Raw genomic sequence first — 15,867 nt, 5'->3', positions numbered from 1 at the left:
ATATGTTGTCATGTTTTTTTTGAAAATTTTATTATATTTTATATTTTAATTATTTATGTTACTAATTTATTATATGTTGTCATATTATTTATTATTTTGTATAAACTATTTATATTTATCATATGTTAAATTAGTTATTAGTTTGTGAAAAATGTGTAGTTCTTGAAATTTGTATACTGTAGATAGAATTTATGATTGTGAGGTTGCTAATTTTAAATAAATTCAATATATATGAACTTTCGTGCATCGCACAGGAGGTGAACTAGTACCTATAATGAAATAAATCAATTAACAAAATCAATATCATTAATAATTAAACATAAGTATTTAAATCATAAAATTCACCTCTAATCACTATCATATAAGTCTACATCTGTGTCATTAGATTCTAAGTCATCATCAGAATCTAATTCAAGAACTTGTTCATCTTCTGATTCAGAGTTATATTCAGAGTCTGATCGCAAGACTTGCTCATCATACGATTCAGATTTATCTTCAGAATCAGATCTCAAAACTTGCTCATCATTCAACTCTGGAGCTTCATCAAATTCTGATTCCATAACTGGCTCATCATTTAAATCAGCGTGGTCACCATTATTCACTGTCTCAAAGATTTGGACATCATCAACTGCGATATCGTGTAGTTCCACGTCATCCTCTTGGTAAAGCAACGCTTTACGTGGAAGGGTCGCCTCTTGATTATTAAAAGATTGTGGAACCTCTACTATGAACCTTGGTTTGACTTTTGTTACAACCAACCAATCGCTTTTGTTACGCCTCAAGCTTAGATATTCGCAAAAATATACTTGAATCGCTTGAGAAGCTAATACAAATTGCTCGTTTGTATTCTATTTCTTCTTTTCATTGACCTCGACAATCTTATATGCATGATGAATCTTCACCCCCTCGTTCAAAGTTGGAATAAACCAATCGCCCTTGAACAATACAACTTTCTTGAATGACGATACCGAAGGATACTCGAGCTCGACAATCTCTGTTATCCGACCATAATAGTCCTTCTCGGGATCATCGTAGTTGGATCCTTTAACGCACATGCCACTATTCATAGTGCCTTTATTCGAACCATGGCTAATCGTGTGAAATTTAAATCCATTAACAAAGTAGCCAGGGTACGTTGTAACAGTGTTAAAAGTTCCTTTTGCGAGATCCCTTATGTATGAATTGGTCACATTGTTCGTAGGATCGCGAGCCTATTAAATAAAACAGATATATAAGAAATAATTATATAAGAAATTGAGTGGAATTACTATTTTAATTAATCAACTCACATAATTATTGAACCAAGAAGGGAATTCCTTATTTGTTAATTGTTCAATGATGTGGTCGCCAATGCCGAGATTACGTTGCCTTAGCTCAGCATCGTAAATTCTTGAAAAATTAAAAAGAAAAATGAAAATAACTACATTAGACTATTCAATTTAAATATAATTCAGAAATTAACAACAATTAATTAGTAAAATCTTACTGCAGATACGGCTCAACTTCTGGACAATTCATCAAAATATATCTGTGTGCAACATCATATTCTTCACCGAATAATATTCGTGACTTTTTACATCCAAATGGTCGACAAGGATGCTTGAAAATTGATAACTTCCCCTCCTGGTTATCCCTTTCATTTACAACACCAGCATCGTTGCGCGACACTCGTGTATGCCTTGTAACAACATGGTCCTCAAAGTAATGAGAACACAACAATGACGCTTCTTCCACAACGTATGAATTAGAAATAGAGCCTTCCACTCGAGCTTTATTTCTAACTGTTTTCTTCAACTTTCCAAGATGTCTATATAAAATGTATATAGTAATTAGATAAATGAACTACAAAATAAATATGTTTCTTATAAAATAGGAAAAAAAATTATCAATCTAATAAATAGTACCTTTCAAACGGATACATCCATCGATATTGAACTGGACCTGCTATCCTTGCTTCATAAGCCAAATGGACTGGAAGATGCTCCATAGAGTCAAAGAAACTTGGAGGGAATATGAGCTCCAACTTACACAAAGTGATGGGGATGTCGTTCTCTAATTTCATCATATGCTCACTTTTAATAGTGGTCGATGTCAAATCTTTGAAGAAAAGACTCAACTCAGTCAATGCCTCCCATACTTTTTGCGGTAGTAATTCTCGAAATGCAACGGGCACCAACCTTTGCATGAACACATGACAATCATGACTTTTCATCCCAAACAACTTAAGCTTCTTTGTGTCAACACATCTAGCCATGTTCGACACATACCCATCAGGAAATTTTAGATTTTTTACCCACGCACACAGGACAGCTTTTTCTTTCTTGTTCAGAGTAAAAGTTGATTGAGTAATGCGGCGACAATATTGATTCAACTCTTCTCTCGACTTTACTGTGTCCTTAGTTTTGCCTGGTACATTCATCATTGTATTGAACACATTTTCGAACACGTTTTTCTCTATATGCATAACATCCAAGTTGTGTCGAATAAGTTGAGTTTTCCAATAAGGCAAATCCCAAAAAATGCTCTTACTCTTCCAACCACTACCATGACTGTTATCTGCATTAGTCTGTGCAGCATTGGGTTGTGTCGCATTCACTAAACCCAACTCGTCCAAGGAAGCAAGTATCTCAGGTCCAGACAGTACAGGAGGTGGTGTTTTTTTTACCAAAGTATTTTTGCGAAATCCATACCTATTCCGTCGATACGGATGATCTTGATGCAAGAATTTTCGATGATTATCAAACCATGAAATCTTTCGACTCTTTGACAGGTAAAATGCGTCCGAGTGAATCGTGCAATAAGGACATGCCAGCTTTCCTGCCGTGCTATACCCCGAGAGCATTGAATATGCAGGAAAATCACTAATGGTCCACATCAAAGCCGCTCTCAGTTGGAAATTTTGTTTCAATGAGATATCATATGAATGCACACCAACATCCCACAAATGTTTCAACTCTGCAATAAGGGGTTGTAAGAAAACATCAAGTTTTGCCTTAGGATTCTCTGGTCCTGGCACTAGCACCGTTAAGAACATTGTTGTATCCTTCATACACATCCAGGGTGGTAAATTATACACCGTGATAATGACAGGCCAACAAGAATATTGCTTCCCAGATTGACCAAACAGCTGAAACCCATCAGTGCAAAGACCAAGTCTGACATTCCTTTTCTCGACAGCAAATTCCCTATGAGTCTGGTTAAAATGAATCCACGCAGGGGAATCCGACGGATGACGCATGACGCCATCTTCGACCACATGATCTGCGTGCCACCTCATTTCTGCTGCTGTTGAATTGGATGCATACAATCTCAAAAGCCGAGGAGTTAAAGGAAAATAATGCATCTTCTTATAAGGAACACAAGTTTTTTGTCGTTTGCTACTGTCAGCTTGATCAACTTGCTTGTACCGATTCTCATGACAAAACTTGCATACTGTTAAATCACTGTCATCACCCCAAAAAATCATACAGTTATTCCTACAACAATCAATTTTCTCAACAGGAAGGCCTAACCCTCGAACCAGTTTTTTAGTACTGTAAAAATTATCAATCACCGTATTAGGTTCAGGAAGAACCTCCTTAAGTAATTCACAAAGTTGATTAAATCCCCTCTCAGATAGATGGTGTTCTGACTTAAAGCTAAGCAATCTAGAAACAAGCGACAACTGCGTATGCTTTTGACAACCAGGATATAACTCTTTTTTTGCAGCACTAAGCATGTCATAGAATGCTTGAGCTTCCGGATTTGGAGGTTCCTCCTCCATATTCGGATTGAAATCAGGCCCGGCAGCATCCATTACCATGTCTCAAATAAATTGCTTGGCTCTGCTTCAAGCATTGATGCTGAGTAAGACATATCGACCGAATCTACCATAGCAATAACTTCCCCATGAAGTGTCCACTCATAATACCCCGGTACGAAACCTTTGGTGAGCAAGTGACTTGTCACGGTATCCTGGTCACGAAAAGCCGTGTTCCTACACTTTGGTTGATTACAAGGACATTTAATCTTATTCTCATCCATCCACTCTGGTTGACTCTTAGCAAAATTAACAAACTTCTCAACACCCTTGATAAATTCCGTAGAAACATAACCATCCTCCTTACGCCTGATATACATCCACTGACGATCTGATCTCATTTTTTTCCTATACCATTAAATAATAAAAAATTACTAAATTATAATTATAATATTTTTTTATTTGAGTTATTTTAATATTATTCCACTGAACTACTCCTTATAACTCCCCCTTAAAATTTGAAGGTTATGACCTATCCCATCCAGAAATGAATCGTGATATGACCACTAGCGGACGCATTTACTCACGATACGAAATTTCGACAGCATCTCAGCACAGTTCTCCAGATGCACGATAAAGATTATGTGTTGATTCATACAAGTTAAACTCAATTTGAGTCAATTGCATAAATCAAAACATATTCCTATATGCAACCGGAGAACAACAAGAAATGCTACTGAATTTTCGTACCATGCATGAGTAAATTAATGCGTATTCGCTAGGCACACAACACGATACCAAATTTCTAGATTGTCCAACTGGACAATTCAGTGATCTCCTCGCTCCATCGAGGAAGTCACCGAACGGGAATCTAAGGTTAAGTTCCAACAAATTTAATTAAATACCTAAAAAATATTTAATTAATTATATTTTTTATTTAATATAATTTTTAAACAAAATTCGACAAAGTCTCCCCTATAAATGGACTACACCCTATGTAAGAAAAAAAAACACAAAAATTTAACACTTCAATATATGCAACATCATCAATTCTCAACGCAACATCATCAATTCTCAACACATCATACACTTCATAATCATCCTATAAAATAAATAAATTCGATAAACGAGAACTAAACAAGCTTTAACTGAAGCTTAAATGTCAACAAGGGAAAATAAAATAATATATTGCCTTGCCTTATCCCACTGTCTGACAATAATATATTATTTTAGAAAAAATTCAATAGATTTTATGATCAGATAAACAAGGGAAAATAAAATACCCTTTATAAATGCAAGAACTTAGAATTATTTGTTAGCTAGCAAGGAACGCATTAAGAGTAATGAGTAAAAAAGACATCAAATGTTGGAAGATACATAAAGCAAAATTTTTGTGAAAAGTGGAGCATGAAATTCCCCAAAAGCTAGTTGAGGTGAGAAAGGTGGGTGCATATTCCTCCTTGTGGGGTCATTGGAGAGTACTTGTGTGTATCAATTTGCATGAGCCAACCAGCCAGCAGCCTCCACTGCTTGCCAACACTTTTATTTGTTTGTGTGTGTGTGTGTTTTTTCTTTAATTTTCTTTTTCTCTACTTGATTGGGTTTTTCTCCCATTATTAATCTTTATTTTGTTGGGTTCATACAAGATACATAGGTTCGTTGGTTTTCAGGTTTCTATCTTCTTCAAACCCCACTGATCACTTCTTGACTTATGACCAAGTCATTCCACAAGGGAAAAAAAAAAAAACATTCAATCATAATAGATCCCATTTTGGGTTCGAACACTGTTTTTTATTTTGGAATTAAGTGGCTTAATTTTGTTAGCTAGAAGGAAACTTTTAATTTTTTTTAAGAGAATTGACTTTTTCAAAGGTTTCAAATATTATATAGTGGGGTGATTGGACTAAGGCAAGTGTGGAAAAGGGAAAAACCCAACTGTTTTCTAGACTCATTCTCGTGACCAAGAAAATGAAAGTAACCCCATTTACCTACGTACATACATTATTATGTGGGCACTGTCCTATGTTCCAATAACGGATTGCTTCGGTATTATTAATTTTAAGTTGAATTATTATCATTAATTTTAACTAAAATTATTATAAAATTTGTATGTACTATATCAATTTGTAACTTCAACATGTCTGAACTAAATACATGAAATATTATTTGGATACTCATTTGTGATCTACAATGCATGAAAACGCTCATCTTCGAAACATTTCATGTATTGAAACATTGAGAAACACCAAAAAATCATTTTTGGATTTGTTTGTAATTACGAAAATATTTTGAGATTATTTTATAATATTAAAAAAATATCAAAAATATATTTACTATTTGAAAACTCATTTGCGTCCACGAAATTAGGTTATACTTCTGTCTCGAACAAAGTTATGTTTAATTATTTTTTTTAAATTTATTATTTATTTTTAATCAATAAGTTAAAGATTAGAACTTATATTTATGTTTGTTTATTTTATTTACTCATTTCTATTTCTTGTATTTTAAAAAATATTATTTTTTCATTTTTGCATTTGTTTCATAGAAACCATTTTCATACCATCTAGCTTGTGACACTTTAATACATTATATATTAATATAATACAAATACAACACATTAATATATTGATATAAAATATATCAATATTTTATATATTTATATTAATATAATATAAATACAACACATTAATACATTGCAGAACTGTCGCAAGTGAGCATTCAAATATCATTTTCATTAAAAATATAAATAGTAAATTACATTACTAACATATATGTTGTTGTCATTATATTTTCATTAAATATAAAAATACAAGTACTTAAAATTAACGATAATAATTCTGTTGTTGTCTTTTAACTGAGATTTTAAAAATGGGCTTCTAAATCCTAATGTATATTTAAATTTTATTTTTTATAATAAAATATTAAAAAATAAATAAATAAATATTTATATCATATATAAAAAAATTTAACAATTTTAGCATGAACAATTCAAATATTCAATCACATTCAACAATTTCAACCACAATTATCATATCTCAACCACAACAATTCCTAACTAAGTGAAGTAGTCAAATAACAATTAGCAAAAAACCTAAAGTCATAATTGCTAAACTCATTATAATAGGTATTAAATTAGCCAAAATAAAATAGAAATACACATTAAATAGAACATAATCAAATAAATTAACTTACCTCTAATCTTTTGATCTCTAGAGTCCGAAGGGATGTCCACTGGCCACTGCCTATCTGCCAAGAACAAGAATACAATACCAAAGATTGAAACAAAAGAATTTTTTGTCACTAGCATTGAATTTGAACCCGAATAGAATACAACACCAAAGATTGAACCAAACCTCAAAAGATTGAACCAAAGTGTCCCAATGTCAATGCACAGTGGCGAACAACCCAGTCACCCAGCGAAAGCAAGACTTAGAGAGCTAGATCAAGTAGCCGAGATGCAACCTCCCCAACTACCAACCGAGAGGCGACGGAGAGGGTGAGCAACGAGAGGGCGAGGCAGTGGATGAGGGCGAGATAGTGAGCGAGGGTGAGCCAGTGAGCGAGGGAGGGCTAGCCAGTGAGCGAGGGCGAGGGAAAGGGCGAGCTGCAAGAGGCGAGAGCGAGGACGAGGCAGCCGGTGAGGGCGAGCCAGTGAGGTCAAGCCAGTGAGCAAGGGCGAGGGCGAGGGCTAGGGCCAGGGCCAGGGCGAGCTGCGAGAGGCGAGAGCGAGGGCAAGGCAGCCGGTGAGGGCGAGCCAGTGAGCAAGGGCGAGGGCGAGCAGCGAGGGGCGAGGGCGAGCAGCGAGGGGCGAGAGCGAGGGCGAGCAGCGAGGGGCGAGGGCGAGCAGCGAGGGGCGAGGGCGACAGCGAGCAGCGAGGGGCGAGGGCGAGCAGCAAGGGGCGAGAGCGAGGGCGAGCCGGTGAGGTCGACCCAGTGAGCGAGGGCGAGGGCGAGCTGCAACAGGCGAGAGCGAGGGCGAGCTGCAACTGGCGAGAGCGAGGGCGAGGCAGCGGGTGAGGGCGAGCCAGTGAGGTCGAGCCAGTGAGCAAGGGCGAGGGCTAGGGCTAGCCACGAGAGAGAGGGAAAGAGGGTACGCAGAAGGGAGAAGAGGGAAAAAGGGAGAGAGGGGGGCTGGGGCAGGGTTTTATGGGGGGAAGGGAAAGGGAGGGGAAACCAGGGTTTTACGGTGGGGAGGGAAATTAAGAGGCGGGAATAAATTTTATTTTTTAATAATTTATATATAAATTTATATAATATTAAAATAATTAGTATTATTATTTAATTAATAAAATTTATATTAATGTAAAATTATTAAATAATTTTATTAATAATTTATTATAATCATTTAAAATTTCATAATAAAATTATTTAAATCATTGCATTTTAAATTAATATTAATTTAAAAAATACTTATATTATAAATCTAATAATTATAATAAATTAATTTGATATATTATAAATATTACTTTAATAAAAAATTCATAAAAGATAAAAAAAATTCAAAAATTTTGTAACAATATTCTTTATATATTTTGAATGTTGACTAGTCTTTAATTTTTTAAAGAATAAAATTTTGATTATTTTTTCTTTCATATATAAAGAGTTTCCCTCATTGTTAGGGGTACGTAAACGATCGGTTCAATCATCGAATTAATCAAAAATCAACAAATTGAATTGAGAAATTAAACTAAACTAACTTGACAGATTAAACCCAATAAACTAAATTAACTAACAATAAAAAAATTTAAATATAGACTACATAAACTAAATCAATTCAATAAACCGAACAAACACATAAGAAAATTAATTAAAATTGAATTAACCGATAAACTAAATAAGCTACAAAATCAAACAAGTTGAAAAATTGTGTGATAGGCCAAAAATAACGTCATTTTATTACCATAAAAACATCATTGTCTTAAAATCCAATCGATTCGACTATTTTTAACTAAAAATATAATCGAAAACAAAAAACTAATTTTTTTAAAAAAACATTAATTGAATAGAAGCGAATTTAAAAAAAAAATTGATAATTTTTATTAATTTGATTCAATTAATTTGATTATATCGAATTTTAATTAATTTGATTCAATAAAGTAGTAAAAACCAAAAATAAAATTAGAAATTAAAAAATAATACATTTTAAAAACTAACGACATATTGTCATACAAACAAATAGGTTATATCGAATTTTAACAAATACTGCCAAAAGAAAAGAGAGAGATATGGATTAAATCTTGTTCAACATTAATGTTTTATACATAACACTTAAACTTCAAAAATAAAAATTAATCTTCTATAGTTTTTTTATAGTATAACTATTAAGGGAGAAAACCATTATTCCATATTTTAATCTGAAAACTATTTCGGACTTATCTTCATACTTATTTATCCTGCTCATTTTAACAAGCGCTACATAAATATTTTATTATATATTTTATTTTTTATTATTTATTGTGAATGACTTAATTATACATTTAATTATTTCATTTTTATATAATTCTCCTAATTATAGAGAATAAGACATTGATAAGATAGCTCATAAACTCTTTTCTATATATGTAATCCATCAATATTGTTTTATTTTTATTTTTATTTTTATGCACATGAAATATATTAATTGATGTATTTAGAATTTAGTAATATTATGATTTTTAAATTTAATATATTTATCTAAATTTTATAAATTAATTTTTTTATATTCATCTCATGTTTAAATGTATATTTAATTAAATATACATTAATATATTTAATTTCTTATAGATTTTAATATTTATAAATTTAAATATTTATAAATTCATTAAATAATAAATAAAAATTAAATTTAGTGACGGATTGAAAGTTCCATCTCTATTTCAGCAATGGACTCGGTCAATCCGTCTCTAAATTTATTTATTTATTTTTTGTTATTTGATTCCATATTAAATTTTAATTTGTTATTTTTAAAATTTGCGACGAAAAAAACTTTCTGTCTCTATATTTGAAAAGCAAAAAAATTACAATTAAAATTTAATTTTTTAGCGATAAAAATAGTTTTGCATCGCAAAAAGTAGTGACAGAATTTATTATTTTTTTAATTTAAACTAGTATTAATTTTTTTTATTTTAAACTTTAGGGACATAATTTATTTCCGTCTCTAATATTTGCAACGGAAGATAAATTTTGTTGCTAAAATTAACGATAGAAAATATGTAACATCCCGTATCGAGCGATAGGAAGGACCGGAACAACTTACCCTAATGGGCCTACGCGAACTTCCTAGGGGGGTCACCCATCCCTGGATTACCCCAGGTTAAGCACGCTTAACTTGGGAGTTCTTTACCAACATTCAGCCCAAAAGGTATCCAGCTGGTGTGGTTTCCTTTCTTACACTATCCTTGATATATCCTAACTTCTCTGGGCTCTCGGGGTATTACATTCTCCCCCCCTTAAGCACATGACGTCCCCGTCATGCGACCTTACAACTGGTCCCAGATCTCTCCCTCCTTGCATGGCCGATGTGGGATTCGCCTAAGGTGCCTACACGCACCCCCCATAGGGGCCTCACGCCCCCCTCGAGACTCAGCCTCCTCGCTGAGGTTTGCCCCACCACCGCACTCAGAGGCTCGGAGGTCGGCTCTGATACCACTTGTAAGATCCCATTCGAGCGATAGGAAGGACCGGAACAACTTACCCTAATGGGCCTACGCGAACTTCCCAAGGGGGTCACCCATCCCTGGATTACCCCAGGTTAAGCACGCTTAACTTGGGAGTTCTTTACCAACATTCAGCCCAAAAGGTATCCAGCTGGTGTTGTTTCCTTTCTTACATTATCCTCGATATATCCTAACTTCTCTAGGCTCTCGGGGTATTACAAAAAAAATTCTATCTCTATCTAAAATGTATTTTTTTATTTTTTTTATTATTAAAACTATTATTAAAATAAATTCCCGCCTCTTGAATTTATTTATTTTAATATTTTAATTATATAAAAAATAATATAACTTATAAAAATAATATTAATAATTATTTAATTGATAAAATTAATATATTTTAAGTAAAATTTTATTATTAAATCATTTTTTAAAATCTTACTGTAATTATCTAAAATGTGATGATAAAATAATTTAAATTATTGTATTTTAAATTAATATTTATTTAAAAATTAATTTAAAAAATTAATTTGATATATTGAATTATTTATTAATTAATTTTTTTATAAATAAAAATTATATCAAACGAAATGTACATAACATCTATAAATTTTTAGGGTAATTTTCGAGTTTCATAAAAAAATTTAAAAAGTAAAAATTCAAAACATTCACCGAACTTAGAATTCTTAATTATAGAATAGAACAATACTAATGACAGAACCCATCTGATCAACATAGTAGATTTTAGATTGTTGAATTTCATCTATAACTCAGAGACAAAATTAGAAAGGACAAATAATAAATAGTTATATTTATTTTTTTCTTGATCAACATTAATGTTTTACACATAACACTTATATTAGATAGTAACATATGATATTGTTATTAAGTATAAGATACAATGTCGTCCATATATTGGCCCCGTTTGTTGCAACTTAATTAAATAAATTATAGTTTATAATTTCTTATATTATAGTTTTTAAAACTTAAAATAAGTTGTGAACTTGTTTGTTACAACTTTTCAAAAAGATGTAGAAGCTATAGAAGATGAGGTACCTTAGCTTTGAAAAAATCAGCTTCTACCATTTCTAAAAGGTAGTAGAAGTTATAAGTTATAATTCTATAAGGTAAAACAAACAATACATTATCATTTTTTTGAAGCTAGAAGTTAAAAATTATAACTTTTAAGGTACAACAAACATGCCCAATATGTTTGGTTTTTAAACTTTTTAGCTTAGCAAAAAATTCTCATATTTATAAAGAGAAAGAGATTGACAAGATAACTCCTGGACTCCTTTCCATATAATGTAATTTCTCAATATTTTTTTATTTTTATGATTTCTAAAATTTAAAATATTTTTTTTAATAATATTATGATTTTTAAACTTTTTATTTATTTTTCAATTATAGTGTTTGTTTACATTTTGTACACAGTTAATAAATATTATAAATAATTAATTATTATACATTTAATTGATATAGTTAGAATTTAGCAATATTATGATTTTAAATATTAATATATTTATTTAAATTTTATAAATTAATTTTTTAATATTCATCTAATGGTTAAATGTATATTTAATTTTTTATAAAATTTAAATATTTATATATTTAAATATTCATTCCAAATTTAAATATTTATAAATTAATTAAATAAAACAAATAAAAATTAAAAATTAATGGTAGCGACGGATTTGGATAATCCGTCGCGGATTTAGAGACGGATTATTCAAATCCGTCTCTAATTTTATTTTTTTTAATTTGTTAACTTAAAATAATTTTTTATTTTAAATATAGCGACAGAAGGATATTTCTGTCGCTATATTTTAATAATAAAAAAATTATAATTAAAATTTTATTTTAATTATTTAAACTAATATTAAAATTAATTTTTTATTTTAAAATGCTGCGACGGAATTTTTTTCCCTCGCTATATAAAAATTTAATTTTTATTTTTTTATTATCATTAAAATATAACGACGGAAATTTATTTCCGTCGCTAAAATTAACGACGGAAGTATATTTCCGTCGGTAAAGTTTAATAATAAAAAAAATTATAATTAAAATTTTATTTTAATTATTTAAACTAATATTAAAATTAATTTTTTATTTTAAAATTTTGCGACGGAACTTTTTTCGTTGCTATATAAAAATTTAATTTTTATTTTTTTATTATCATTAAAATCTAATGACGGAAATATATTTCCGTCGCAAAAAAATAAAAAAATTAATTTTTTTGCGACGGAAAAATTCCATCGCTAAAATCCATTTCTAAATAAATTAAAAAAAAATTTCACAGTCCGTCGTAATTCCGTCGCTGTTCCGTCGCAAAATAGCAATGGAAATTTTCGTTGCTGAAAATCCGTCGCTAAATCCAGAATTTCTTGTAGTGGTAATAGTAATGTGGAGCTTTATTATCTTAGTTAGTGCTAAAATCTGAATACAATTTTTGACATTTTGGTACATTTGAAATCGGAATAAGCATTTCCTTGGAGCCCTATTATGTGATTTTTTTTTTTTTAGGCCATTCTTTGCCTTTATAATTGTAAATGATTTTAAGATACTTGATTTTGCCATGTATGGAATAATGTGAATTGAATTGATTGTTGATTTTGTGAACGGCATCACTTCCAACAAGATCCGTCTTTGAAAGATGATCGGTAGATCTGTTGGTTTCCTGCCATGAGTAACTTTGTACTTCTGAAACTTCTTTAGAAGCTTCCATACTTGATTCAAACAACTACTAGCCCTTGAACTATAACGTTGCTCTTTGTTAAATGTTTTCACCATATTCATCGAGTCGGATTCAACCCATATGGCTTTAAAAAGGACACCATTTTTTAAAATTTTGATCAACTCAGTTATTTTGATTTTTTATTTTATAAGAAAATTGAACCAAACCAAACTACACAAAAAACCAAACCGAACCAAATAGTTCTACAAAATGATTTGAACAAAAGAAACTGTTACGAGTATTTCTCGGACTACTCTTTATGGGCTAGACTCGACCCAGCCAGGCTAGCCTAATCGCCTAAAGTCTAATAGACCCGAGCTCGTCAAAATAAGGTCGCATATCGCTGAAACTCGAGCTCAGATCGCCAAATTAAGCGACCTTCCAGCAACGCTTCTAGTGAGCTCTTAGCTATACCTCCAACGAGCTCCCAACGAAACTTCCAGTTAGTTGGTCTAACCGTTCAGCTCGAATAAACAACAAAACTGTCGAACAACCGGAGGCAAGGACCCACTCACTTTATCTGAGGCAAGCCAGATCCCTCGTAATGAGGAACCCACTCCCAGTATTATGCAAATGATAAGAATAACTTATCCCCCATAATATCACCTTTATACTTTAAAATTGTATGCAATTATAAACACCCCTCACTATAAGTAGGGGTCAAAATATCATTGTAAAAGAAGAGGACAACAAGAATAATACACTGTTACTCTGCTAAAATACACAGAGAACAATCGTGGAGTGGGCATCATTATGGCCGAATCACGTAAAATTTCCATGCGTATCGTTTATCTTTGCTTCTACTCGGTTCTTCCTCTCTGTGTTTGGGCTCATTTTCTTATTGCGGGCCTACGAATCATGGTCGACTGATTCTAAACGTCGATAGAAACAAATTCAATTAATTCGATTTAACCAAATTTTTACTCACCCCTGATCGTAAGGCCTTACTTTTCTTTCTCTAACCTGATTAAGGAAAACCAATTGGGACCACCATGATAACACCTTTTAACAAAATAGGTTCCCTAATGACTGACCACATTGACACAAATTACCTGTAAAAAGGCCATCAAAAACTCATGTTATCATATCTTATTGTCATAAGCATCAAATGACATTTTCAATAACGCCAACACAAGAACAATCCAACTCACTATCCAACTTGACTATTAACAAGATCTCTACTGGTCCGAACATAAGACAGTAAAGTCTTTTATTATCGATACTTTAATCATGATTTATCATATACAGAGTCTTAAACACCTAAAAAAGGGTAGTTTATAATAAATTTAAAACAAAAATAAAGTTTATCCCTACCAACTATTATACATTTAGAATTTGTATTTCTAATAGAATATAATTAACATATGACGGATAATACATGGTAACCAAGGGATCTGAAGCGCTGATACATCGTAGCAAGTTTTTTATTGATCTGAAATTGTCTAACAGATCTCAATTCAAACTCAAGAAAGTGTTATCTAACTGATGGTAGCCATAAAAATCTTTCTTCATTCATTGCACATGGAGTTGTATGAAAGAGGCAGACTTACAATAAAAATTTCCAAAATGTAGTGTTCACAAGGATTCATATCTCAAGTAGTATATACTGATTTCAATACTAAATACAAACTTCTGGGAGTGCTGAGAGCTAGTTTTTTCAGTAACTACACCCTATGGTTCTTAGAGCAATAACAAACAAAAAATCAAGAGCAAATATAAAAGTAAAGGGGAAAAAAGAAAAAGAAAACTTTAAGCAATAACTATTGCCATAGGCAAGCTCCATTCAATGAGTAAAACATAAAAGAACAAGATTGCTTTTACAACTAAGATCCGAGCACAACTTACTGTTGTCACCATGAAGACCATCCATAGATTTAACTTTACCAATTTCAATTTTGTTCTCCTCAATGAACATGTGGGTTGCTGAGAAACATTAGACCTGCAAAAGGATTAAAAAAAAAAAAAAACATGTTGAATAACACATTTGCACTATTTAGAAGAGAGTGAAGTTTTAGGGATAGACATTACTTTTATGTAGAATAAGGGCAAGTTTTAGGAACATGTACTTGATCTCAAAAATCTGGTGGGTCGTCATCGAGTTATCGATGGGGCGAGTTCATTGGCATAAAGGGCTAACTCGTGCCAAAGGTAGGCACCATAGGCATGAGCAGGATTCCAAGTTTGATAATGAGTAGCTTGTAACGAAAGAGATTAACCACAAAAGTGTTGAGATTACATAAATCTTATCATATGTGCAGCGGAATTAAAAATTTAGTTTGCAAGTGTAATACCCTAGGTCACCGTAAATAAAAATCATAATTTTAAGCCCTAAAGAATTATTAAAATTTTAGTGGGTATGTATAAATTTAGTAGTTAACTTTATTTATGTTTTAATTAAATAATTTAAGGTATATAGTAAAAATATCATAATTTTGTATCACTGTATGTATATTTAGTCCCGTGTGTAAGTATGTACGTATATCATATATGTATATGTATATATGTATGTATAAGTATATATATATATTAAAAAAAATCAGAAGATCTAAAAATCGAAGCAGGAGCGCGCCATGCTCTGGCCGCGCCTACAACAAGCAAACCAGGGAGAGGGGGACATTTAATGAAGAATGGCCGTCGGGAATGACTTCTAGGATGCGTGGCGTTCGTGATGGGACAAGACACGCCGAGTTTTGGCTATAAATTAATAGTGGCAATCGAACAACCCCATTCATCCAAAATTTTTACTTCATAGATCAGTCAAT

The 15,867-nt window shown here is 31.9% G+C and overlaps 1 protein-coding gene across 1 annotated transcript; it reads right to left on the bottom strand.

Moving 5' to 3' along the window:
* Window positions 1-347: 347 nt before the first annotated feature.
* Window positions 348-3,802, bottom strand: LOC127791715 (uncharacterized). Its single transcript, XM_052321693.1, has 5 exons — window positions 1,905-3,802; window positions 1,487-1,807; window positions 1,290-1,389; window positions 928-1,211; window positions 348-783 (listed from the first exon to the last, which is right to left on the bottom strand). Exons 1-5 carry the CDS (start codon window positions 3,800-3,802, stop codon window positions 348-350), a joined length of 3,039 nt encoding a protein of 1,012 aa, XP_052177653.1.
* Window positions 3,803-15,867: the final 12,065 nt, after the last annotated feature.

Source organism: Diospyros lotus, chromosome 15, assembly GCF_014633365.1.
Source record: "Diospyros lotus cultivar Yz01 chromosome 15, ASM1463336v1, whole genome shotgun sequence".
Taxonomy (NCBI): Eukaryota; Viridiplantae; Streptophyta; class Magnoliopsida; order Ericales; family Ebenaceae; genus Diospyros; species Diospyros lotus.
This window is presented reverse-complemented; position numbering and strand designations above follow the sequence as displayed.